Here is a 25,995-nt window from a genome sequence, read left to right as displayed (position 1 = left end):
GGTCAACAACCCAGCCTGGAGCAGTGTTTGCTTTGGAAATGCTGGGCCTTGCAGTTAGACTGATGGTACCCAGGAGGGGTATGTGTGTGTGAAAGCGCAGAGCTAGGGGACCCAGAGGTCCCTGAGGAGGCCCTGGGACTCCTGACTCCCTCCCCGTCCCCACCCTAGACCACCCCCTTTGCTTTCTCCTCTGTGGCAAAGTAAAAAGAGAACTGGCATCTGAGAGTCAGGATATTGGGTTTGGGATTCAATTCTGCCCTGACCAGCTCCTTAACCTTAACTTTGGGGCAAGTTATTAAACCTCTGAGGCTTGGTTTCCAAGTATAGCAGATGGACCCATCTCTGAGGTCCCAGCTCTGACATTCTGTGAGCAGTGGGAGTGAGGTGTTGTCTGTGGCTCGTGGATGGACCATCGTGAATACTTGGATTTTCCCTTCTTCCCTGTTTGTTTATCCCGGTGTTTTCCTCTTCCTGCCTTTGTGTGCCTTTCTCCCTCTCCCCTGCCTGTACTCTAGATCCGCCAGTGGCTTCTGCAGGAGTGACTTTCCCAACACGAGTCCTCGAGGCTAGAGGAACTTTAGGACTTCTTAAGACAGCAGCTGCAGCAACTCTGTCCCTCCTTTGCTCCATGTCGCCCCCTCTGGGGATCTGCCCACTGTGTCCTGGATGAGCCATCCACTCTGACCATCTGATCCCCTGAGATTGTCCCACAATGCAGCCATTCTCTGTGGACACTGCCAGGCACACAGAGGTCCAATGTCTGGCTCTCCCGGACTCCTTGCTGCTGGCTCACTGTGCCTGATCAGTCCCTGGGGAAACGCCTACCTTTGGCTCTGCCAGCACTGGTGGGAACCTGCAAGAAATTTGAGCCCTGAACGTCTGCCTTGTCCTGTTGTCCTGTGCTCCAGGGAAGACAGGCGCAATGATGGACTCCCCGTTCCTGGAGCTGTGGCAGTCCAAGGCGGTGTCTATCAGGGAGCAGCTGGGCCTCGGGGACCGGCCCAACGACTCCTATTGCTACAACTCGGCCAAAAACAGCACCGTGCTCCAGGGGGTCACCTTTGGTGGCATCCCCACTGTCCTGCTCATAGATGTCAGCTGCTTCCTGGTGAGAGCCCTCATGAGTCGTGTCCCACTGCCTCAGTTATTTGTTTAAATGCCCCACCCAGGGCCTTCTGGGAAACTTAGATGAGAAGTCAGACATAGCTGGGTTTAAATCCCAACTCTGCTGCTTACCAGCTCTGTGACTTAGGCATGTTACTTAGCTTCTGTGCACCTCCCCTTTCTGCTCCGGAAATGGAGATCATAATTCCTACCTCAGAGAATTTTGGAATTTGGATAAGGCCAGAATACTCAACATAGCTATGCCTGTGATTACTGCCGTGATTGCAGAGCTCTCAGCCTGTCGTATCTTTAAGGCCCTTGGGAAGGGTCATCTCAAGGGGTTGAGACATGTGAATGGAGAGTACCGACTAGAATAGAGCAGCTGCAGTTCCCAAGTGTCACCTCCTGTTCCCCTCTGGCATCCCTGGGGTTTTTAAAGAATCAGAAGCTGGGCCAGGTACGGTGGCTCATGCCTGTAATCCCAGCACTTTGGGAGGCTGAGGCAAGTAGATTGCCTGAGGTCAGGAGTTCGAGACCAGCCTGGCTAACGTGGTGAAACCCTGTCTCTACTAAAAATACAAAAAATTAGCCGGGTGTGGTGGTAGGCGCCTGTAATCCCGGCTACTCTGGAGGCCGAGGCAGGAGAATTGCTTGAACCTGGGAGGCAGAGTTGCAATGAGCCGAGATCACGCCACTGCACTCCAGCCTGTGCAAGAAGAGCGAGACGCTGTCTCAAAAAAAACCCAAAAAAAACCAAAAAAAAGAATTAGAAGCTGATTCTTAGAGCGTACCTTCAGCAGGTGGCCTTTCTTTAACGTAGATCTCCTTGTTCACAAAGATGCCTCATGGCATTGTTCTTCCTTATGCAGACTCAACGTTGGCTGGCTGAGATTTATTGGGGTTAAAGTGCCCCTTTTCACAAATGCCATGGGCTGGCCAGTGCCTCTTGATACTGTCTCCTAACATGTAGCAGAGACCATCTAAGTGAAGGGGGCAGATGGCTCTGATGGAGTAAACATCCTTGGACTGCTTGGAGCTGGAGACTAGGCTTGGGTGGGGAACATGGGGAGGGTGGCTTAGGGTAGCAAGGAGGAGTGGGCAGGGGTGTGGGGGTGGATTTCAGAGTTGGTGGGATTAGAGGAGGGTGGCCCTGGGTCTTCAGGGTAGGGAGAGTTTGGCCAAGGTGAGGAGTACAGAGAGGGGGACCTGGGCAGGGACCCTAGCTGGGCTGGGTGGGTATTGTTGCAACAGTGTTGGCTGCCGAGAAGAGTCACCCTCTATTGTGCTGCTGAAGGTGAATTTTTTTTTTTTTTTTTTTGAGACAAGGTCTCACTGTCACCCAGGCTGAAGTACAGTGGCATAATCACAATTCACTGCGACTTCCTCCTCCTGGGCTCAAGCAATCCTCCCACCTCAGCCTCCTGCATAGCTGGGACTACAAGCACATGCCGCTGTGTCTGGGTTATTTTTGTATTTTTGGTAGAGATGGGATTTCACACCATGTTGCCTAGGCTGGTCTCAAACTCCTGAGCTCAAGCGATTCACCAGCCTTGGCCTCCCAAAGTGCTGGGATTACAGGAGTGAGCCATGGTGCCCGGCCAGGGGTGGATTTTTATTGCAGTAAGTTTTGGGGGCGTGGGAGGGGGGACACATAAAAGCCAGAAGGCCCTGGAGAGCATGGGTTTGTGGGTGGTGTCTGCACTGCACAGGCCAGGGCGGCAGCTGCTGTGGACAGAGAGGGCAGGCACCTGCTGAGCAGGTTTCGTGGTTTTCCTACAACATGACTCACCTGCCTTTGAAAATATGTCACTAACTTCCTGATTCACCTGAAGAAAATTCAACGAGAACTCAGTGCCTCTGGGGTTCAGGTCTTCTGGATTTCCTTTAGGAAAACAAAGCCTACCTTCAAAACCCCTGTTTCTGATCAGAGCAGGCAGGGGTGTGCTTACTAAGATGTATTTCTCTACCTCCCTGAACCTCAAAGAGAGGGACCCTGTCTAGGGAGGGAAGAGAGGCAGGAACATGGCAGGGAGCCTGCCAAGGTGGACTGTGGGGAGTGAGGACAGTCTAGAGTGTACAGATGTCTAGAGCTAAGCGGCTTAGTCCAGCCCTGAGGTTGCCATTGGACACAAGCTTGCTGAGGTGTCCCAGCTTATGGAGGCCAAGCCAGCCCGAGCACAGGTTCTCGTGGTGCCTTGCTGCCTGCATGCATGCTCTCTGCTGGGGGATTGCAGGGCCTGCGGGGCCTGCCTTCAGGGGAACCAAACTCAGAGGAAAAAACTGACCGTTTCTGGCTCAGCCTGAGGAGGCTCTGCTACCTTGTTTCTGTAATTTAAAATGAAATTTTCTGGCCAGCATGGTGGCTCACGCCTGTAATCCCAGCACTTTGGGAGGCTGAGGCAGGTGGATCACCTGAGGTCAGGAGTTCGAGACCAGCCTGACCAATATGGTGAAACCCTGTCTCTACTAAAATACAAAAATTAGCTGGGTGTGGTGGCGGGCACCTGTAGTCCCAGCTACTCTGGAGGCTGAGGCACAAGAATTGCTTGAACCCGGGAGGGGAAGTTGCAGTGAGCCGAGATTGTGCCACTGCACTCCAGCCTGGGTGACAGAGCGAAACTCCATCTCAAAAAAAAAAAAAAAAGAAAAAAAATTTTCTGTAAAGTGAAGAAGGACGCTGGTTCCTGGGGCTGCTCTGGGGCCAGACCTTACCCTCCTGCTCGGGGCCACTGAAGGCAGAGCAGGGCCCGAGACTGGGCCTTGTGGTGTTACCGCTGACTTGAGAGCAAGAGACAGGGCTGACGTGCAGAACTAGGCAGGCTCCAGGCAAGCTTGGCGTCAGTGCTCGCAGCCTTGGTGGCTTGGGCACAGGTGATAGGAGCTGGTGAAGGGGGTGAGCAAAGCATCCGGGCTACTGAGCTGCATGGCCTTGGGCACTTCAGTGCCCTCTCTGGGCCTGGGTGTTTTCCTTCTAGCCCTGCTGAGTGCGGGCAGGTGGGCTTTACCCCTGAGACCGCTGTGTCTTCTAATGAGAAGCCATCCAATATGCTTTTACTTGGTTTCTTTTCTGTTTTTAGTTCTTAATCTTGGTGTTTTCTATTATAAGAAGAAGATTCTGGGACTATGGCCGCATTGCCCTGGTGTCAGAAGCAGACAGGTAAAGACATATCGCCTAGGCTGTGAGCATGCGTGTGTGTACATGTGAGTGTGTATATGTGCGTGAGTGTGTATATGTGCGTGTGTGCATATATGTGTGTATAGTGTGTGTGTGTGTGTGTCCCTGGAATGGGCTAGGGGCTTATGAAGCCCTCCATGTGGGCAGGACCCACACATGACACTGCTATGAGATTGTGTTCATTAAGTGTATCTACCTGGCCTGTACCAATAGCTGTTCTCTTTGCTCTTCACCACAGACCCATGAGGTCAGCCTCGCTACCCTCATTGTGCTCACAAAACAAAAAACAAAAACAAAAACCCAGGCTCAGATGCTCAGCTCCCTCAGGGCTTCTGTTGGGCCAAGGCCATGAACCTTGCTGGCTTCAGACTGGTTGCTTTAGATACTGAGGGCTTTCATCATCCTCTGAAGAGGATGCCCATTTTCTTTCTCACCTTGAGTATTTTTAAGTGATCATCTTTGAAATTAATTAGCTTGGGGCCAGGGCTGAGTGAGGATCAAGGGCAGCAGAGCCATCAGGGAACTGCCCCACCCTCCTGCCAGGTCAGCACCGGCTTTGGATGAGTCTGTTACAAAGCACAGGCTCCCTCGGCCAGGCCTCAGGTCCTTCCAGTTCTGCGTGGGGCTCCAGGATTCTCTGTTCATGTCGCCTGAAGGGTGACAGTGAATTCTGGATCTGCACAACCTGACGTTCCAGCTCCAGCTGGCTGTTTGCACCCAGGATCTTATGTCAGATGTGGTAATAGGAAGTGAGTGATGAAAACTCAGGGACTGGCCCCAGCTGCCACCCAGAGCCCCAGAGGGGCTCTGGCAGACCCTCCACTCTCGGGCGCCTCCTGACATGTGGCCTGTGCGGCAGGGTCCTTTGAACTGGGAAGAGGAGGTGTACCTGAAAATGCACCGTCCTTCCCCGTGATCCCTGCTCTGGGATTTGCTAAAGCCTGAGGTGATGATGACCTTGGACTGTTGGAAAGAAACTTTTGGGACATCTGATGCCTTTACGGCACATTCAGCTGGAAGTGGGGCCATGTACTCTGGTTGAAAAGACCACCTGGGGATCAGAGGGCCCTGCTGTATCCCTGGCTGTGCGACCTTGGTCAAGGCCCCAAACTTAATAGGGTCGGTCTCCTTCTGTCCTCTCTTCCCCATGAGGTCACTGTGAAGGTCAAAAGGGACAGTGTCTCTGCAAAGGCTTTTAAAGTTAAGTTTCGTCATGTGTTTTGTCTTTAGCAGGGGGGCAGTAGAACCAGGAATAGGAGACTAGAGAAAAGGAGTCACAGCCAGGCATGTTGGCTCACACCTATAATCCCAGCACTTTGGGAGGCCGAGGCGGGGGTGGATCATGAGGTCAGGAGTTCAAGACCAGCCTGGCCAAGATGATGAAACCCCGTCTCTATTAAAAATACAAAAATTAGCCAGGCATGGTGGTGGGTGCCTGTAAGCCCAGCTACTCGGGAGACTGAGGCAGAGAATTGCTTGAACCCGGGTGGCAGAGCTTGCAGTGAGCCAAGATCACCCCACTGCACTTCCAGCTTGGGTGACAGAGCCAGACTCTGTCTCAAAAAAAAAAAAAAAAAAAAAGAAGAAAAGCAGTCACATATACGTATTGCAAACACCTCAGATTTATAGCACATGGGGTGTTTTTATGGGGGTACTCGCAAGAAAGGATCTGATTAAAATGCCACAATATAAAGTGCCATCATTTGTCCACTCTAAAACGTATGTTTTGACATTTTCTCATCTCTGAAATTGGGAGGCATCTTGTTATTGATGGGTGGTCATAGTTTATTTGGCAGCATTTTTCCTTTAGTGTTTCATAAAATAATTGTGCAAATTACAACCAGTGGTATCTTAGATTTGATAAAATGTAGTATTTATTCCAAGTTTTATTTGATAATATAGGGAAATATGCTATAAATAGGCAACACTTTGAAGTCAGTTTAGCTAGACGAGTCACAGTGGTGTGGTTTCTGGGTGTTGACCCCTTGCTATTCATCCCGTATAACATAGAGTTTCATACCATGCCTGGGAATGGTCATTGTCCTTGTCTCTATCTTTCACAGAGTGAGTTATATTTTGTCCCAGCCATCGAGGGCTGGTAGCTTTGGTTCTGAGCTCCAAGAGGCAGCAAAATACTGGACGTGATCTTTTTGACTTTTTTGGCTTTTTTTTTTTTTCTAAGAATTATCTGTCATTTTTTTTCTTTTTGTGTCTCTAGCGAGTCCAGATTTCAGAGATTGTCATCGACTTCCTCCTCAGGTCAACAAGACTTTGAAAATGAGCTGGTTGGTATCTAAGGCCCAGTTGTGGTCATGGCCAGGGGGTGGGGACTGGCAGTCATGGTTTTGGGGAGGGAGCAGGGCGGATCTTGAGTAGCAAGTGCTGGAGAAAGTGCTTTTCTGCATGGATGAAGGCACCTGAACTTGGGAAATACCACAGGAGAGATGGCAGCTGGATGACCCGGGACCTTGAGACTGGACGAATTTGCAGGCAGGAAGGGTTCCGGAATCCCTTGGGCTTCCCCAGCACTTCTCTCTCTTACACCTATGGCTTTGTATGACAGTTAATTATGGACTTGCTGGCTGGATTATGAGCCAGATGTGGGCAGGAGCTCTGCCCTCTCCAGCCCTGTTTCCCAGCGCCTGATGCATAGTAGGTGTTTAGTCATTGTTGAATGAATTATTGAACAAATATTTGTCTTTCCTAGCTGGATAACAGCCCAGCTGTAGGGGTATTAAGTTTAAGAGATGTGAAGGACAATAAAACCTACAGACACCCTTTCCCCCTAACACCCACTCCAGCGGACCGTCCAATCCGTTAGGCTTGTTTCCTCTCTTTTGCCTCACCTCTTGGTCAGTGATTGTAAACAATCAAACAGCAGCCCACATCACTTTGCCCAGAGCTGCCCTGAGCTTTCATCAGCTTTTGATCTAAGTGTTGTGATTTGACCATGAAGTTGTCAGGAGATTTTAGCAAGAATTCCAGGCATGTGGTGTATATTGTGAAGTACTGGGCTCATGCTTGCTGAATATGGGATAAAAGCACTGTTTTTTATACAGCAGGAGGTTAAATGGTTATTTAATGTCAAAGACAATGGTTACATCTGCCTCTCAAAGACACAGATGTTGGAAGCTAATCCCTGTTCTCTCCGTTTCCAGGGATGCTGTCCCTGGCTGACTGCCATCTTCCGTCTGCAGTGAGTACACCAGGGGGCAGCTGCTGGGGGGCCTTTGGGCTGGTTTTTTTGGGTGTTTGGCCAGACAAGAGGCAAGAGCCAAGATGCTTGATCTTAAGATGGGGTCTCTTAGATACTTTTTAGTTAATGTCCAAAGCAGTATGTGAGGGCTGAGAATCAAGGTGACCAGGCAGCCCCTGGGGTCAGGGGCAGAGGAAGGAGGCCTGTGGGATTGGAGCCTCCATGCTGGAGGGCACACAGTCCCTGCTGGAGCCTGGGGCTTCCCAAATTGAGCTGGATCGATCCCAAGAGTTCTTGAAGATAGAGATGAACTTTATTTATTTCAACATATTCAGTGGAAATCATATGTTCATCTCTCATAATACTGCACAAACTAATTAAAGCTATTTTTTTGCTTTAATTATTCAACTTAATATTTAACACCAATTAGATGTCAATGGACGCTCTCCTAGGCAGGTTTGCATGTCTTTGAATTAGTGAAAAGTGAAGAAATAATAATACATTCAATTCATTTGGTTACAAGTTTTCTTTTTTTCAATGGGGCCCATGGAGAGAAATCTAAAAGATTATTAAAGGTGATTAAGAGCCAGTTAGTTACCTCTCATGTGGTGGAGGGAGCCAGGAGGCGGGGACTGATGTGAGTCTTGGTTCTCACCTGCTGCCATATTCCATTGAATCTAAGAAGTTATTGTTGTAAGATGCATGTTTTTTTTTTCAGACCGAGTTTCGCTCTTGTCGCCCAGGCTGGAGTGCAATGGCACGATCTCGGCTCACCGCAACCTCCGCCTCCCGGGTTCAAGCGATTGTCCTGCCTCAGCCTCCAGAGTAGCTGAGATTACAGGCATGCGCCACCATGCCCGGCTAATTTTTTTGTATTTTTAGTAGAGACGGGGTTTCTCCATGTTGGTCAGGCGGATCTCCAACTCCCGACCTCAGGTGATCCGCCCACCTCGGCCTCCCAAAGTGCTGGGATTATAGGCATGAGCCACCGCGCCCGGCCCAGGTGCATGTTATTTTATATAGCACTAAGAACAAGAAAATGTTGCCAGCTAAGCTACCATCAACTATAACGATAGCGTACACCTCATTTCAGAGGAGTTGAAATATGGCCGGCTGCGGTGGCTGACGCCTGTAATCCCAACGCTTTGGGAGGCTGAGGCAGGCAGATCACGAGGTCAGGAGTTCAAGACCAGCCTGGCCAACATGGTGAAACTCCGTCTGTACTAAAAATACAAAAATTAGCCAGGCTTGGTGGCGGGTGCCTGTAATCCCAGCTACTCGGGAGGCTGAGGCAGGAGAATTGCTTGAAACCGGAAGGCGGAGGTTGCAGTGAGCCAAGATCACCCCACTGTACTCCAGCCTGAGTGAAAGAGCAAAACTGTCTCAAAAAAAAAAAAAGAAAAGAAAAGAAATATGAAAATGGTATCTTAGAATTGATGAAATGTGGTGGTTATATAATGAAATGTGGTGGTTATAAGGATGAAATGTGCTGGGCCTCAGTTTCCCCAACTGTAAAAGGAGGCTGAGGATAACATATGCTCAGCCTAATTCAAAGGAATGAATACATGTGAGAGCATGTTGTAAATGTTCGGTTTGGTAGGAGTTGTTCCCAGGGGAACTGGCAGGAGACAGAGCCCCGTGGGAGACAGTCAACTCTGGTCTGGAACAGGAGGAAGCAGGAGGCGAGTTAGTTTATTTAGAAATGAGAACAATGTAGTTAATTGCAAAGCTTTGTCCTCTAGATAAATAGTAATCAGGACTCATATGAACAGGCATATTTCTGAGCATCTGCTGATACCACGTATAGGACTAGGTGTTTGATGCTTATTATCTCTTGAGCCCCTGCTAAGCCGATGAGGTAGGCAGTGGGCAGTTTCCTTGCTCGAGGTCAGAGGCAGGTAAGCTCCGTGACCTGCCCTCAGGTGGAGGCGGCTGCGCTGGATTACACTGTGGTCTGACTGCAAAGCCCACGCTGACATCTTTCAGATCTGCCTTTTTATGATGCAGCCCTTGCCCCACTGAGCTCTTCCCAAAGCACTGCTTTCCCAGCCTAGAAGCAGCCCCTTCAGGGAGTGGGAAAGAGCAGAGTGCTCTGCCCCTTCTCCCTCTGTAGCACAGAAGTCTGGCTTGTATGAACCTGCAATTTTCTGAGTCCCCAGTGGACCCAGAGCCTCCAAGTATAGCACTCCAAGGGTGGGAAAGGGTGGAGCAAGTCACCTCCCCATCTCTGGGGACACAGGGAGGAGGCCAGGGTGGTAGGATGGACTGGGACTCTTGGCTCCACCTCAGGTCTCCACCTGAGGGGGAGACAGGAAACAGGTGGGGGCCTGGGGCCTGGGCATATTCCCAACTTTATTCTTTTTTTTTTTTTTTTTTTTTTTTGAGATGGAGTCTCACTGTGTCACCCAGGCTGGAGTTGCAGTAGTGGGATCTCGACTCACTGCAACCTCCACCTCCCAGGTTCAAGCAATTCTCCTGCCTCAGCCTCCTGAGTTGCTGGGATTATAGGCATGTGCCACCACACTTGGCTAATTTTTTTTTTTTTTTTTAGTATTTTTTAGTAGAGACAGAGTTTCACCGTGTTGGCCAGGCTGGTCTCGAACTCCTGACCTCAGGTGATCCACCTGCCTCAGCCTCCCAAAGTGCTGGGATTACAGGTGTGAGCCACTGCGTCCAGCCCTAACTTTATTCTGAATGTGATTCCTTAGAAGCAGGACAGGGCTGTGAGATGACTGTATTTACGTACCTTTCCCACACACGTAACTTGGGCACAAATGTTTCTAGCAACATCAGATAGAGTGCTGGTATTCCTTTACCTCGAGTATGGTACAGGGGCTAAGACGGTGGGCTCTGGAATTTATATCATGTGAGATCCTGAAAGTTATGCAAATTTCCTGTGCCTTTATTTCCTCATATGTGAACAAAAATGTGGGGATAGTGATCGAACCATCTCATAAGAGTGTGGTGAGGATGATATGAGACACTTCATGCAGGGCCCCGAGGCCTGTTCCACTGCTCATTAAGATTCCTCTGTGTCTTGGCCAGTGATGACCAGATCCTGGAATGGTGTGGGGAGGACGCCATCCACTACCTGTCCTTCCAGAGGCACATCATCTTCCTGTTGGTGGTGGTCAGCTTTTTGTCCCTGTGTGTCATCCTGCCCGTCAACCTCTCAGGGGACTTGCTGGGTAATGACCCTCCTCACCCTTGTCTATGTTGTAATGGGGCAGAGTGGCAGTCCTAGGGAAAGGGCTCACTGTGGTAGACCAGAACCCCAGGAGTCATGCCCCACTTCAGATGTAAGATGGTCTCAGGGTGACTCTGAACATTTCTATCTAATTAAAGATCTGGAGCAAACCTAGGCTAAAACTGGGGCCCCAGTATCAATGTCTGGTTCTATTTAAATAGGGAAAAAAGCCCCCCAAGATTTACAGAATCAGGGGCTATCAGAGAGTCTTTTATACTTTCCTGCCCTCACCCAAATTAGGAGGTCACAATTAATGGACCCAGAAGATATTCATGATACTTAATTAAAATCAGGGTGTGGCATTATATCTAAGGGCAACTGCAAGAATCCACCTTCCAAAATGCCACCATGAATCCACTTAGGATACCCAGTGGTTCCCAACGTTGGTTTTGTAACAACATAGGATGTTTTTAGTTTTCTCAGAACAAAATGAATTCACATTATGCCTTTACCTGCAATGGAAGGTTGAGAAGTTATCAGGGAGCATTTTGGTTTCAAGCAGAGGCCTTGATGGTGTAGCTCTGGAAAGACCAGTCAGACGTCTTCCTGCTGGTCCAGACATGCTCCTCTTCCTCAGAGCTCCACAAACCAAGGCTGATTGGTTATGCCCCCTCCTGCTTCCCCACATGACCCTGGAACTAAGTGTCTGTGCTTCTCTGCAGACAAAGACCCGTACAGTTTTGGGAGGACAACAATAGCAAACCTACAGACTGAGTGAGTATGGAGCCCGTGGGGATAGGTGCTGATGGGTGAGACCAAGGAGAAGGCAGGTCGGGAGCCCGGGGCAGGCCAGAGGTACTCCAAAGGGGGCCGGCTGGTATCTGAAGGCCCCTTGCAGCTAGTGTGTTGTTGAGCTGTGGGCATGAACACGCCACAGGCAGACACTGTTTTGCCAGGGTTTTAAGAAACACGGAGGGTCCTGTGGATCTGGAGTTCATTTGTCAGGACAGGGACGGGGACCCCTCTGAAGTATTCACTGTGGGCTGAGGGGTGCTGGCCACACAACCTCTGTGGGAGGCATCTCTTGCAGTGAAGCTGTTGGTCCTCAGTTCAGTGCCCACTGAGGGTAACCAGGCCCCAGCTGTGCACCCCCAGCTCCCTGCCTGGGATCCCAGCCCTGATGGCAGGCGGTTTCCCTCTCAGCAATGACCTCCTTTGGCTGCACACCATCTTTGCCGTCATTTACCTCTTCCTCACTGTGGGTTTCATGCGGCACCACACTCAGTCCATTAAGTACAAAGAGGAGAACCTGGTGAGTGAGGCGGGGCTTAGGGACATGTGCTGGGAGGGACTCAGGTGGGAGTCGGAGTGGAAGGGCCTCCCAGGCTCTGCCACAGGCCCTGACTGCAATGAGCTCTGGGAGGGCCTCAGGAGCCCCGCTTGCTTATTCTTGCTCACACTTGGCGCCATCTTTAAAAAAAGCAGTTTCCTGGTGGATTGTTTCAAGATTTGGACAGTTACTGGTGCTAAGTAAAGAAGTTTGGGTTGAGAGCAGCACTTTCTCTTTGCCGCCCACAGCTTCACAGGGGAGGGGAGCTTCTGTGGCTTGGTTCCAGGCCTGGGTCCTCCTCTGATCTGCTGTGTGACCGCATTTGAGTCACTTCCCCTCTTTCTCAGTCTCCTGCCATGCAAAGAAGGCTCATAGAGTTGCTTTGGAAGTGGATTCTTTGTACAGCCTGGAAGAAGACGCTGTGTAAATGACATGCTTTGGGGCTCCCCCGGCCACAGAAGGAGAAAACTGGAGCCTTCTGATTTCCTGTTGTTTACTTTCCAGAGGCTGGAGTGGGGTGGGAAACCTGAGCATACCGGCACACTGGCTTGTGGGTGACTTCTCTCCCTGCTGTGTTTCCCGGACAGGTGAGGCGGACCCTGTTCATCACAGGACTCCCCAGAGATGCCAGGAAGGAGACTGTGGAGAGCCACTTCCGGTAAGCAGGCGGGGTGGGAGGGGAGCTGAGCCCCCTCCACGTAGGACCAGCACAGCCCCACCCGCAGGGCAAGCACCTTAGGTGAGCGCCTTCTGTCTCTCGCTTGGGTATCCAGGTGAGATCTGAGAAGGACCTGGCCCTGCCACACGTGTATGGAGTGGCTCCTGTGTGCCAGCCCTGCTGGTGCTGTGCAGTGAATAGCGCCCTGGTGGCCTATCCTCTTCAAGCAGCCTGTGCACAGTGTCCAGAGCACAGACCAGGGTGTAGGTGCAAATAAACGTCTTGAGAGCATACGGGGGAAAAAAATTGTTGACCCCGGGGTTCTTAGCATCACCTTTGCAGAATAAGAGAGACGTGAGCTGAGCATTTGTATGGACCCACAGGGCTAGGGTCTCACAGGTGGAAGGACCTCGGGGCCATCTCTGCGTTTGTTCGTTTGTCCACCCACTGAGTGGGTGTCTGTTGAGTGAGCACTGTGTCTGAGTCCAGGCTCTCCCTGGTAGAACCTCCTTTCCAGCGGCTCCCTTTGAGTATCTGCACCACCAATTCCTGCAGATGGAGGCTGGAGGAAAGTCTTTCCTGTGAGGAGATTACGTGTGCAGCCAGGGATGTGGGGAAAGGCCCAGAGCATCAGGAAAGGTGGCGGTGGGGTGCGGGGGGGCAGAGCAAGCAGGCCGGGAAGGCTCCCAGGACCCCATGCTGGAGGACCTGAAGGCCAGGCTGAGGAGCTGACATTTTATTCTTTCTTCATTCCTTTTTTTATTATCTTATTTTTTTAGAGACAGGGTCTTGCTCTGTTGCCCAGGCTAGAGTCCAGTAGTGCAATAATAGCTTACTGCAGCCTCAACTCCTGGACTTAAGGCATCTTCCTGCCTCAGCCTCCCAAGTAGCTGGGACTGCAGACACATGCCACCACACCCAGCTATTTTTTAAATTTTTTGTGGAGATAGAGTCTTGCTATGTTGCCCAGGCTGGTCTCGAATTGCTGGGCTCAAGTGATCCTCCTGCCTTGCCCTCCCAAAGTGCTGGGATTACAGGCGTGAGCCACCATGCCCGGCCTCTCTTCATTCCTTATCAATACAGCAGCCACTAATTTGTTGCATGGACTAGGAGTTGGCTACACTTTAACTTTGCACTATTTGTGAAGAAAGCACTTGCTAAGCAAATTGCTAGACAGAATCGTAAACTGAATGTTTAAAATTTGAAAAACTTCTTCAGAAACTCTAAGTATTTTAGAAATATTTACTAATATGTAAATACTCAATACCAGAATCATTTTTCTGTATTTCCTTGAAGCAACTCCTCAAAGTTGCCTGCTAGGCAACACCTGGAAACAGTAATTCCACTTAATGTATAACTTTAAAGAGAAAAAAAAAAGTCCCCTCATTCTCATACAAACATTGCATGACTCATGCTTTCCCCTATTTTAAGAGGCCTTTTTAGTGAATGCTGTTGCAGTCCGTGGGGATTGATGCATGAATTTGCCTTTCAAGCAGGGATGCTTAAATTGCAGTTTTCTTCCTCACAGCTCTTATTGAGACCAGAAATTGTCCTACTGTTTAATTTCATGATTGATATACCTATGGGCTGTCTCTCTCACTAAAATGTAAGCACATCCAGGCCCTGTTACCAGCACCTAGAGCAGTGCCTGGCAGGTGGTAGGTGGGGATTTACATGGTTCTGGAATCCCCTGGAATTGTATGTATAATTTTGCGTGTATGGTGAGGGGGTATTGCGTGGTGGCCATGAGCATTGACCTTGGAACCAGGTTGCCTGTATTCACCTCCTGGCTCAGACACTCACTGGCTGTGTGATCTTGGGCACAAGCCACTTACCTCTGTCGGCCTCAGTTTACTCATCTGTAAAATGGGGACAAAACCTCACAGGTTATGATGAGGATTAAATAAATCAATATATGTAACAATACCTGGTCAATAGTGAGTATATATTTTGCTGGTTTTTTTTTTTTTTTTTTTGAGACGGAGTCTCACTCTGTTGCCCAGGCTGGAGTGCAGTGGGGCAATCTTGCTCACTGCAACCTCTGCCTCCCAGGTTCAAGTGATTCTCGTGCCCCAGCCTCCCGAGTAGCTGGATTACAGGTGTGTGCCACCACACCTGGCTAATTTTTGTATTTTTAGTAGAGACAGCGTTTCACCACATTGGCCAGGCTGGTCTCAAACTCCTGACCTCAAGTGATCCACCCGCCTCAGCCTCCCAAAGTGCTGGGATTACAGGCATGAGCCACCGCACCTGGCCTTGCTGGTTGTTAATATGTGTGTAGATATTTTCTGGTCTGAGGGTCCTTTGCTTTCATTAGACCCTCTGAAAGGTCTGTGACCTTAAAAAAGGCTACCTGAATAGGATTTCAGTGATGGCTCAAGGTAGATACTGACCTAGCACAAACAATAAATCTGTTCCTTTGGGTCTTTAGAGGGGATAGTGATGTGTTCATTTTTCCCCAGGAGAAGTGCCAGCTGATTCCAAGCCAAGTGGGTATAAACTTGTCAGTTCCAGGCAGTTAGCTTCATACTACTAAAAAAGGCTAGCGGGGTGCGGTGACTCACGCCTACAATCCCAGCACTTTGGAAGGGTGAGACAGGAGGAGTGCTTGAGGCCAGAAGTTCGAAATCAGCCTGGGCAACATAGCGAGACCCCGTCTCTACAAAAAATAAAAATCAGCCTGGTGGCATGTGCCTGTAGCCCCAGCTACTCAGGAGGCTGAGGTGGGAGGATTGATTGAGCCATGATTGCGCCACTGTACTGCAGCCTGGGTGACAGAGTGAGACCCTGTCTCTAAACAAAACAAAACAAAACAAAAGCCCTCTTTGTATTAAATTTCAAAATTTCCCCCTTTTGGAGGATAAAAGACAAAGAGAAGAGAGGTCTCCGCTGGCACAGAAACCAGCAACGAGATCACTCTGCCATCCTTTCCCTTGGATCCGTGGGCACGTCTCCTGCTTGGGGTGTTTTCTTTTCCAACGGTGTCTTTTTGCCTCCTTCTCTCCCTGGCCACAGGGACGCGTATCCCACGTGTGAGGTGGTTGATGTGCAGCTGTGCTACAACGTGGCCAAACTGATCTACCTGTGCAAGGAGAAGTGAGTGGTGGGCGGGCCTTGCAAGATGCCCCCTCCTTCCTTGCTGGCCTCGCATCCCCCAGCTAGGAAGGGAGGCGGGAGGCCCTGGACCCCTCCTTCTCCCCTGGCGTTCGATGGTTGAACTGTGGGTGTGGGGGTCCCTGCCACAGGATTCTGAATCTGAAGTTTGTGCCCCCGCTCCCACCCCTACAGAAAGAAGACTGAGAAGAGCCTGACCTATTACACAAACCTGCAGGTGAAGACAGGCCAGCGGACCCTCATCAACCCCAAGCCCTGTGGCCAGTTTTGCTGCTGTGAAGTGCTGGGCTGTGAGTGGGTAAGGGTCCTGCCCCCCGGCTGGGAGCAGAGGCATTGGCATCAGGGTGCCCCAGACACCAGCATGGGGCCACGTCATCCCAATGGGATGTGTCTTCTGGCAGGAAGACGCCATCTCTTACTACACACGGATGAAGGACAGGCTGCTGGAGAGGATCACAGAGGAAGAACGCCACGTCCAGGACCAGCCCCTGGGAATGGCCTTCGTCACCTTCCAGGAGAAGTCCATGGCCACCTAGTGAGTGTGGGCACATCCAGACCCCTTCTTGGCTGACTCCCTGTTCCCCTCCAGATAACTCACTGTCCCTCTCTGGTGGAGATGGTACTGCTGACCCACCATCCCTGGGATTTATCTGTGGTGTTTCCTTCTCCTCCCTCAGCTACCCACACTCACTTTCAGCCAGCCCAGCCCATGTTTGTGTAACAGGCGGTGGGGGTGTGGGCAGCAGCCACGGAGTGGGTGATTCTGGCTGACCCCCTCGAGCTGATGTGGCCTGGCCCCGCTGCCGGGTTCTTCCCTGCTGCCCTGGACCCATCCTGTTGGCTTCATGTGCCAGCCTTGCCCCAGGGGAGATGGAGGCACCCTCCTTTCAGACATCTGCTCTGGGCCACAGATCCTTCTGTCTGTGGCTCCCCACCTTCCCACAAATGCAAAGCTGTGGGGAAGACCCCTGGGGCACGCTGGGGCGCTCACCGCAGTGGGGAGCTTGACCCTGGGGAGTGGCTTTTCACAATGGCCCTTGGCGCGGGACTCTAGGCTCTCATGCCTGTGGTCTCAGTGTCATCTCGCCTTAGGAGCAGCACGGGGTGGGTCGGGAGAGGGGTGTGGAAAGGTATCCAGCCACTGCCCCTCCCCCTGCCTTCCCTGCCCCGGGCATTGTGACACTAGGAATGGACTCACACAGGACTTCCTGCCTCCTTGCAGACACTGGGGCAGGAGGAAAGGGGAAGGCATCTGAGGCAGTAGAGGGGCTGCTGGGCTCCTTACGGGAGGTTAAAGGAGGAAAAGCTGTGACCTGTTGAGATGGTGAGGGTGGAGGTGGGAGCCCTGAGGAGGGAAGCTTGGGAACAGGCAGTGTGTAACGTGGTCTATTGCTACCCTTGGGCCTGGGGAAAAAGTGACAGAATGAAAAGTTGAGCCACTGGCCTGGCAGTAGCATTGATCAGAGCTCCAGCTTAACAGGCAGGGTGGAGGGGGATGGCCCTATGGAAGAGCAGTGTGTTGCCCTCAGTTTCCTTATCTGTAAAATGGGAATCGTACTCCCTTTGTTGCTGGTGGTTGTGAGGATTAAACAAAATTCTCCACACACTGTGCTAGCGCGGCACCTCTTACATAGCGTTACTCATAATACACTAATCACAACAAAGCAAAGGTCCTATGCCACTGCCTCCCACTCCTACTCAGTCCCCACTTGCCACACGTGTGCGTGGTAACCTGAGTAGCCTGGGCCTGGCTGTTGCTACATTTCCTTGCAGCATCCTGAAAGATTTCAACGCCTGCAAGTGTCAGAGCCTTCAGTGCAAAGGTGAGCCCCAGCCGTCGTCCCATAGCAGGGAGCTCTATACCTCCAAGTGGACAGTCACCTTTGCTGCTGACCCTGAGGACATCTGCTGGTGAGCTCCTAGACCAAGGAGAGGTGGGAGAGAGGCCTGGGTTCCTGGTGGGAGCTGCCCATCACCTGGAGCACAGGTGTGACCTGGCAGTCAATGGAGATCTCCATACATCTGCAATTCTGTGGGCCATGATGCTGTGATGTGCTCGGTGTGGCCCAACTGGGGTATCTGCCCAGCCCTTCCCTCCAGTGTTCCTCCCTAGCATTCAAGTGCTACCCAGCAGAAATATAATGCCAGTTCTGCATCTAATTTTAAATTTCCTAATAGCCATGCTAAAAAAGTAAAAAGAAACAGTTGAAATTAATTTTAATAATGTATCTCACCCAATATATCCAAACTGTTATTTCAACATGCAGTCAATTTTTGAAAAATGTGAGATGTTTTACATTCTCTTTTTCACGCTTAGTCTTCAATATCTGGCGTGTATTTTACACTTCTAGCACCTCTCAATTCACACCAGCCACATTTAAAATGCTCAGTAGCCGCATGCAGCTTGTGCAGCCTTACTTAGGTCCAGTGTCAGCCTGGGGCCGTGCTGGGGAGCTGAGCTGTGTCCATGGGGGCCCTGGTGAGCCTCCAGCGCTGTGCTGAGGGTAAGGGCACCCAGCGCAAGCCCCAGCGCAGCTGCCTGTCCAGCCCTGCCTCAGCTCCTTGCACAGAATGAGTTTGAAGTGCTCCCCTCTGCTCGGTTCTAGTTCTGCCTCTGATAGTTTTGCTCTTTGGTTCACAAGGCTTCCTAAACTCAGGATTGCTTTGTGGGTCTGTTCTTTGGGATGAGAGGCCAGGGCAGGTGCAAGCTATGCCTTCACTCCTTTGTCCCTGCCTTCCTCCTTCCTGTACCCCAGCTACAGCCCCGTTGGGAAGAATGTGTTGTTAGTCACAAAGCATTGCAGATGTGTCTAAGAAATGCCATGCTGGGGCTGGGCCTGGTGCTCACACCTGTAATCCTAGCACTTTGAGAGGCTGAGGCAGGCGGATTACCTGAGCTCAGGAGTTCAAGACCACCCTGGGTAACATGGCGAAACCCTGTCTCTACTAAAAATACAAAAAAAATTAGCTGGGTGTGGTGGTACACGCCTATAGTCCCAGCTACATGGGAGGCTGAGCAGGAGAATTGCTTGAACCTGGGAGGCAGAGGTTGCAGTGAGCCGAGATCACACCACTGCACTCTAACCTGGGTGACTGAGCAAGACTCTGTCTCCAAAAAAAAAAAAAAAAAAACAGAAAAAGAAAAAATAAATGCCATGCTGGAGCCTTGTTTGGCCTGCTTGGGTGCTCATGCCATCTCTTTGGGTAGGTTCTGGCCCCCAGACTCTAGCTGGGGAGCCACATCTGAGAGAATAATTGTTCCCTCTGAGCTCTTGGGGACCTAAGATTTGGTCTTTCTGTAGTTGAAGGTCAGTGCGGAGAACTTGCCCCCAGGCTAGTCTCTTGGTCTGCCTAAATCTGACCTTCTGACCCACCTAAGCCACGAGCACTGGGAGACAAGCCTCGAGACCTGTGTCCCCTCTCCCCCTGCAGGAAGAACCTCTCTATCCAGGGCCTCCGCTGGTGGCTACAGTGGCTGGGCATCAACTTCACCCTCTTCCTGGGGCTGTTTTTCCTGACCACACCCTCCATCATCCTGTCCACCATGGACAAGTTTAATGTCACCAAACCCATCCATGCGCTGAATGTGAGTAACTGTTCTGCAAGGCCCCTCCCAGGATAGCTGGTGAGAAGAGGGCTTGGTGGGTGGGGAAGGAGTGGGGACAGGAGTGGGGTGTGTGTGGGGAACTAAACCAGGGGGTCATGTTGCTTTTAAGCCCTGAGTAGGCATGGCCACATTTATTACAAAGTCCTTATAGTAATGCCATACACACACACACACACACACACACATATACACACATACACACACATTATATGTATATATACACACACATGCATACATATATATTTTAATAGACTATCTAAATACTGAATGGTAGGGATCATTTGAGTTGAATGTGGTATATTCAGGTTGGTAGACTATCAAGCATCCATTCAAAATTGTATAGATTTTGTGGCACCCATGCAGGGCTCCTGACAGAAGCAGGGATGTACCAGTGAGGCATGTCTATCATGGACACTACGGGGAGGGGCCAGGAAGGAAGGAAAAGAGCTTCGTTGATTGGGGTGGCAGGATCACAAATTATTTCTTTTACATTTTGGTTGCTAATGACCTTGTTATAAAACTATTTTGGAGCCGGGCACGGTAGCTCACGCCTGTAATCGCAGCACTTTGGGAGGCCAAGGTGGGCGGATCATCTGAGGTCAGGAGTTCGAGACTAGCCTGGCCAACATGGCACAACCCCATCTCTACTGAAAATACAAAAATTAGCTGGGCGTGTTGGTGGGCGCTTATAATCCCAGATAGTCAGGAGGCTGAGGCAGGAGAATCGCTTGAACCGGGAGGTGGAGGCTGCAGTAAGCCGAGATTGCACCACTGCACTCCAGCCTGGGCGACAAGAGCGAAACTCCATCTCAAACAAACAAACAAACAAACAAAAAAACCTATTCTGTATAGGTAACGAACGATTTTCAAAAATCTTAGATGAATCAATGAGATAACAGCCAAACACTCACTCAACTGGCATCTACTCAAAAAGCTATTGGTTTCTCATGATTAGCTTTGCCAAACCATCTCCCTAGATTATTTTTCTTTTTAAATTTCACTTTGCATTTGGTTAATCATTCCCTGGGAAAGCACACTGGGCAGGTGGGCCTCCTTGTCTTCACTTTGCCATTCCCTATCTGATGAATTCTGAACCTCAGTTTTTCATCCAAGAACTGGAGTTAAAACACCTGCACTATTATACAGGGTGTGAGGCTGTTGTCATGATAATCAATGAGCTGATGTGTGGTTGAAGCTCTTATCTGACTCCATAGATAGTTTTAAACTACCTAAGTGTAAATTCAGCAGCTTTGTTTAAGATTTAAAGCAGGTATTATAAATATGCATTCCTTTGCCAATCTTTTAATAGAAGGTTTCTTTAAAGTAAAGGAAGAATTTAGATATTTGCAGAGCCATTCTGAATATAGAAACTTCCTAGATCGCATATCCCTTGATCTTTTATCGTTAATTTACTCTCATCTAATTAACAGCGTTTTGTTTTTTTTTTTAGAAATTGACTTGTATTAAGTCTTTCCAAAGTAGCCAACTTAGTTTTCAAAGAAAATCTCTCTCTATTTTTATGTTCATCTAATCAGTGACAGTAATAAGTCAATCAGCTCATGTAATCCCAGTAACAAACAGCAGGATTGTGGACACACACAGTGGAACCCTGATATGCTGCAGCTGGACAGTGGGAGCTGAGCAGGCAGGGCACCCCCCGCCCGCCCCACCCCCCACCGGCCAGGACTCCAGGCCTTCGGTGTTCAGTCTTGCCATGGCATCAATCATTGGTTTTGTATAGGGAGCAGAGAAGGTTATTTAATCTGGTTAGTCAGATAAGTGGAGTTTACTCGTATGTGAAATTTCTTTCTTTGCTGTGCTGTGAGGAGCTGTACAAATATAAGGTGCTGTTACTGATTATTCAGCCAACATTTATGGACTACCAACTCTGTACCTGGCACAGTTTTGGTTCTGGGGTCAGAGATGACAAACTCCTACCCTGGGAGTCCACTGAGCGACCATACCAATAGGTCATGGCCTCAGAGCCACGTGGCCCACAGCCCCTGTGACTCTCTCTGCTGTGGACCTTTCTCCTAGAACCCGATCATCAGCCAGTTCTTCCCCACCCTCCTGCTCTGGTCCTTCTCGGCCCTGCTCCCCTCCATTGTCTACTACTCTACACTGCTGGAGTCTCACTGGACCAAGTGAGTGCCCGGGAGCCCCGAGGCCCTGCCCCTAAGAAGGATATCTCTGACCGCTCCCTTGTCCACACCCTAACCCCCCAACTGCTCAGGCAGTGGGCACATGGCAGGGGCCTCACTGGGGGCACATAGAGCATTTGGGGGACTGCGAGTGCTCACCTTTGACTTCCTGCAGGTCGGGGGAAAACCAGATCATGATGACCAAAGTCTACATATTCTTGATCTTCATGGTGCTGATCCTGCCCTCCCTGGGTCTCACCAGGTATATGCCACCACCTTCTGCTCTAAATTCAGAATAAGAGTCACATCAGGAGAGCACTGTCCCCAGGAGAATGCAAACGGTTTGGTAGCAGAAGCAAACCTCTAACAATATCTAAGCCTGTCACAACCCCTCGGCGTGCAGTAGGGCTGGGTCATTGATTCTTCTGGCAATATGATTGATTGTTCTTCTTTAAAAAAGAAAAAAACACCATATTGGTCAGGCTGTTCTTGAGCTCCTGACCTCAGGTGATCCACCTGCCTTGGCCTCCCAAAGTGCTGGGATTACAGGCGTGAGATTCTGTCTCAAAAAAAAAAAAAAAAAAAAAAAAAAAAAACCAGCTTGAAAATTTTGTGGCCAGGCACGGTGGCTCACGCCTGTAATCCTAGCATTTTGGGAGGCCGAGGTGGGCAGATTGCTTGAGCCCAGGAGTTCCAGCCTGGGCAGTCTGGCGAAACCCCATCTCTACAAAAGAGAAAAGAAAATGAAACTTATCAAGGACCTTCCACTTAGGGAAGGCCTCATCATGGCTTTATTTATCTCAAGGAAGGAAGTTTCTGTTAAAGCAGACTGTGACAGGTCATGCCGTAGTAAGTGGCATCGTTGAGAACAAAAGTCAATCTCGAGCTTTGGCCTGTTTTTAGAGCAAAAGAAAATGAAAGCATGTGTAGTGACGATATGGAATGCTGGAAATAACCTCTTAGGGGGTTCCTTTGTTTTTCAGTCTAGATTTTTTCTTCCGGTGGCTCTTTGACAAAACTTCCTCGGAGGCCTCCATCAGGTTGGAGTGAGTATTGCCAAGTTGAGTTCTGGAGCCATGGCCCTGGGTGAAAGTCCCACAGGGGCTGGGGCTGCAGTGGGATGGGTGGGGGTGGTCGTAGCCTATGCTTCCGAACAGGCATCTTCCTCCCCAGACAGCAGGGCTTGGGGCCTCACCTCCACCCTGCCAGGTTTCTGGTAGACACTGTGGGAGCTGACCCACTTTGTGCTATGCTTGCAGAAATGTGGTTAATTTTTTAGGCCAGAACTCAATTAGCAGCTGTCTCATTCATTGAAACTTACTGAGCACAGAGTCACATGGGGAGAAGGAACTGCTGGGTCTCAGTGGTGCCAGGGAGTGGGGAAAGGAGAATAATAATTAAACATGGCAACCAGGATGCCTCTGGGCTCTGGGGATTATTTTTGCCAGAATAGAATTAAACTTATTACTGATGTATCCTTGTTAGTATTTTAAACTTATACCATGCCACTTAATAGTAACAGCTATTGTTTAAGAAGGCACTATGCTAAATGCTTTATGCATCTTTTTCTCACTGTATCTTTACAATGAGCTATGAGGAAGATACTGTTATTCTCTCCATTTTACAGATGAGTAGACTGAGGTTCGGAGATGTTGAATAACTTGCCCAAGTTTACCCAGCTGGTTAAGGAACAGAGCTGGGATTCAACCCCATCCCCTACAGACTATACGTTAGGTCTTAATATAGGTCCAGAGGCTTGGCATTGACTTTCCTAAAAGAATGTGCTTACCTCTAAGGATGGGGCGAGTTATTTTAAATGAGTTCTTGCTGAGTAAGCTGATGAGTTGAGAGCTGGCGACTATGACAGACACACATACGTACAGCCAGCAATAGCCTAGGTTGACAGTGACTTTCAGATTGACAAATCCAGTGACCAGCTCAATCCTCATCTTATGATCTATCAGCGACATCTGACACATTTATCCGAGCCTTCCTCCTCGAAGCTCGGCCTTGGGTCTCTCATCCCGCAGCATCCTCTTGTCACCCTCCTTGGTGGGTTCTCTCCCATCTCCCCAACTCTAGATTTTGGCTGCCTGAAGGCTCAGCCCCCAGTTCTGGGTCCACACTGCCTCTCTAGGTGTCTTCAGCTGAACCCACGGCTTCCATGCCATGATACTGCTCCTGAATTAACTTATGCGGACAACATCCACATTTATGCCTCTAGCCTGCACCTCCAGGCTGGTAACCCAACTGCCCACCTCAAACTCCAGCTGGAGTTTTACTGGGTACCACGGATGTTACCTGCCCAAAACCAAACTCTCGACTTTTACCCTCAAATCTGCTACTCTACAACTTTCCCCATTCCATATTGTTTTTCTACTTGTTTTGGCAAAAAACCTCAAAGTTCACCTTGTTTCCTTTCTATCCCTCCAATGCCATACCCAGCCTATCAGAAAATCCTGACAACTCTCTCTCTAAAGTAGATCCAGAATCCCTTCATATCTCACCACCTCCATCACAACCGCCCTCATCCCACATGGGGATGACACAGTGGCCATCTGCGTAGTCTCCCTGACCCCATTGGAACAGATCCCTTGCCCTGGGCTGGCCCCCAGCCCCTTTCAGCCTTGTCTTCTGCCTCCCCTCGCCCACTGCTGTCCAGCCCCTGGATGTGCAGCAGACGAGGACATCCTCAGGTGTCTTGTATGTTGTTCCCTTTCCCTGGAATCCTGTCTTCCCAGGTTTGGGGATGACTTGCTCCTTCACCTCTTCGCATTTCTGCACGAATATCACCTCGTTAGAAAGGCTCTTCCAACCCCTGTATGACATAGGAACCCTCCCTGCTTTGTTTTCCTCTAGCGCTCACCGTCCCCAGCAGATGGAATATTTGTTTGTCTGCTTGTTTGTGCCCCCAGCTAGAATGTGAACTTCAAGAGAGTGGCGCAGGGGCTTTGTTCTATTCTCAGTGCCTAGAAAGGTGCTTGGCACACAGATGTGTTTCCCAAATATGTGCTGAATGAATGGAAGAGTATACAGCCCTCCCAGGGGCTTTCTGCTCCTGCACAGCCTAGGGGCCCCTCCTCTCCCTCCAAGAGCGGCTCTCAGCTCACAGACCTGGGCCCCGGTTTCCCCAGGTGCGTCTTCCTGCCTGACCAGGGTGCCTTCTTTGTGAACTATGTCATCGCCTCGGCCTTCATCGGCAATGGCATGGAGCTGCTGCGGCTGCCAGGCCTCATCCTCTATACCTTCCGCATGATCATGGCCAAGACGGCTGCCGACCGCAGGAATGTCAAGCAGGTGCCATCCCCTGGGCCCAGGGCTGTGCCTCTGACTCCCTCCCATATCCCCCTTCACTGACCCGAGGGCCTCTCACCCCCACTACCCCCGCTAGTGGGTAGCATTTACCTGACTACCCACTAGTGCAGGCACTGGGCTAAGTGCTTCTCAAACCCGGGTCCAGGCAGGCTTGGCCTCCTCCAGCCTCCTCTCTAGCTCACAGGCTGGAGGAGAGAGCTTGGGACTTTGGCATTTGAAACGGTTTGATCGCACACATACATACATACAACTCAAACCAACAGACTCTTTTTCTGTAGGCACCCATTTGCATAAATTCTTAGCCAAACCCCAGATGTCAAAGGCATTTTCGGCTTGTGGCATTTATTCCAGGATTCCCTGAACTGGAGGGTGTGGCTTTCTCTTTTATTCTCCTCTGCCACGGTGGGCACTGTGTGAGGAAAGTGGGAGAAGTGCTGCATTCCTTCATTTCATTCTCAGCCCCCTTATGAGCTGGGCACTGCTAGTATCCCGATTTCACAGAGGCATGAACTAAGCTGGCCCAGGATCCCCTGCTAGAAGGGCTGGAGTCACTCTACACCTCTTCCCTGACCACCTCTTCCCTCCAGGGGCTCACATGCCTGTTGGGTGGAATGAAGGGAGCACTAGCAAACACGCATCACCATGCCTCAGGAGGGCTGGGTGCACTGAGTGAAGCAGGGCAGGCTGGGAGGGATGGGAAGGACTTTGGGAGGCGGGGAGCCACGCATCTCCTATTTCCAAAGTCCTCCTCCACCCTGCTCTCCCATCACCACTTAGCACAAAAGGGTGTTTGAGGTGGAACAAGTCCATGAGCTCCTCACCACCTCCTCCTCCCAGAACCAGGCCTTCCAGTATGAGTTTGGAGCCATGTATGCGTGGATGCTGTGTGTCTTCACTGTCATCGTGGCCTACAGCATCACTTGTCCCATCATCGCGCCATTTGGTGAGTGGCCCTGGAGCCTGTCCCAGGATACATGGACGGCTGATTGCACCAAACCTCTCGGGGACAGCTATCACCAGGGCACAATGGAGTTCCCAAAACCACAGCCACAAGAGCCACAAGCTGCCAAAGACTCACGTGACACCAGATTTCACTCATTTCTTTCTTTTTTTGTTTTGAGACAGGGTCTCATGCTGATGCCCAGGCTGGAGTGGCATGATCTTGGCT

The 25,995-nt window shown here is 50.3% G+C and overlaps 1 protein-coding gene across 3 annotated transcripts in view; it reads left to right on the top strand.

Annotated features, from left to right (window-relative positions):
• Positions 1–25,995, top strand: part of TMEM63A (transmembrane protein 63A) — a 36,164-nt gene that overhangs the window by 4,368 nt on the left and 5,801 nt on the right. For 2 of the 3 annotated variants that reach the window (XM_055371909.2, XM_055371939.2), the window contains exons 3-20: positions 516–1,108; positions 4,182–4,261; positions 6,498–6,564; positions 7,438–7,475; positions 10,521–10,663; positions 11,385–11,436; positions 11,866–11,974; positions 12,580–12,650; positions 15,666–15,746; positions 15,939–16,062; positions 16,166–16,299; positions 17,538–17,675; positions 19,197–19,350; positions 21,409–21,515; positions 21,688–21,774; positions 22,496–22,558; positions 24,647–24,809; positions 25,665–25,770. In XM_055371909.2, the coding sequence (XP_055227884.2) occupies positions 923–1,108; positions 4,182–4,261; positions 6,498–6,564; positions 7,438–7,475; positions 10,521–10,663; positions 11,385–11,436; positions 11,866–11,974; positions 12,580–12,650; positions 15,666–15,746; positions 15,939–16,062; positions 16,166–16,299; positions 17,538–17,675; positions 19,197–19,350; positions 21,409–21,515; positions 21,688–21,774; positions 22,496–22,558; positions 24,647–24,809; positions 25,665–25,770 (1,903 nt within the window). In that variant the 5' untranslated portion in view covers positions 516–922. The remainder of the gene's footprint in view (positions 1–515; positions 1,109–4,181; positions 4,262–6,497; positions 6,565–7,437; positions 7,476–10,520; positions 10,664–11,384; positions 11,437–11,865; positions 11,975–12,579; positions 12,651–15,665; positions 15,747–15,938; positions 16,063–16,165; positions 16,300–17,537; positions 17,676–19,196; positions 19,351–21,408; positions 21,516–21,687; positions 21,775–22,495; positions 22,559–24,646; positions 24,810–25,664; positions 25,771–25,995) is intronic. The other variant, XM_063708437.1, reaches the window with a different exon arrangement.

The sequence above is a fragment of the Gorilla gorilla genome, chromosome 1 (assembly GCF_029281585.2).
Source record: "Gorilla gorilla gorilla isolate KB3781 chromosome 1, NHGRI_mGorGor1-v2.1_pri, whole genome shotgun sequence".
Classification (NCBI taxonomy): Eukaryota; Metazoa; Chordata; class Mammalia; order Primates; family Hominidae; genus Gorilla; species Gorilla gorilla.
This window is presented reverse-complemented; position numbering and strand designations above follow the sequence as displayed.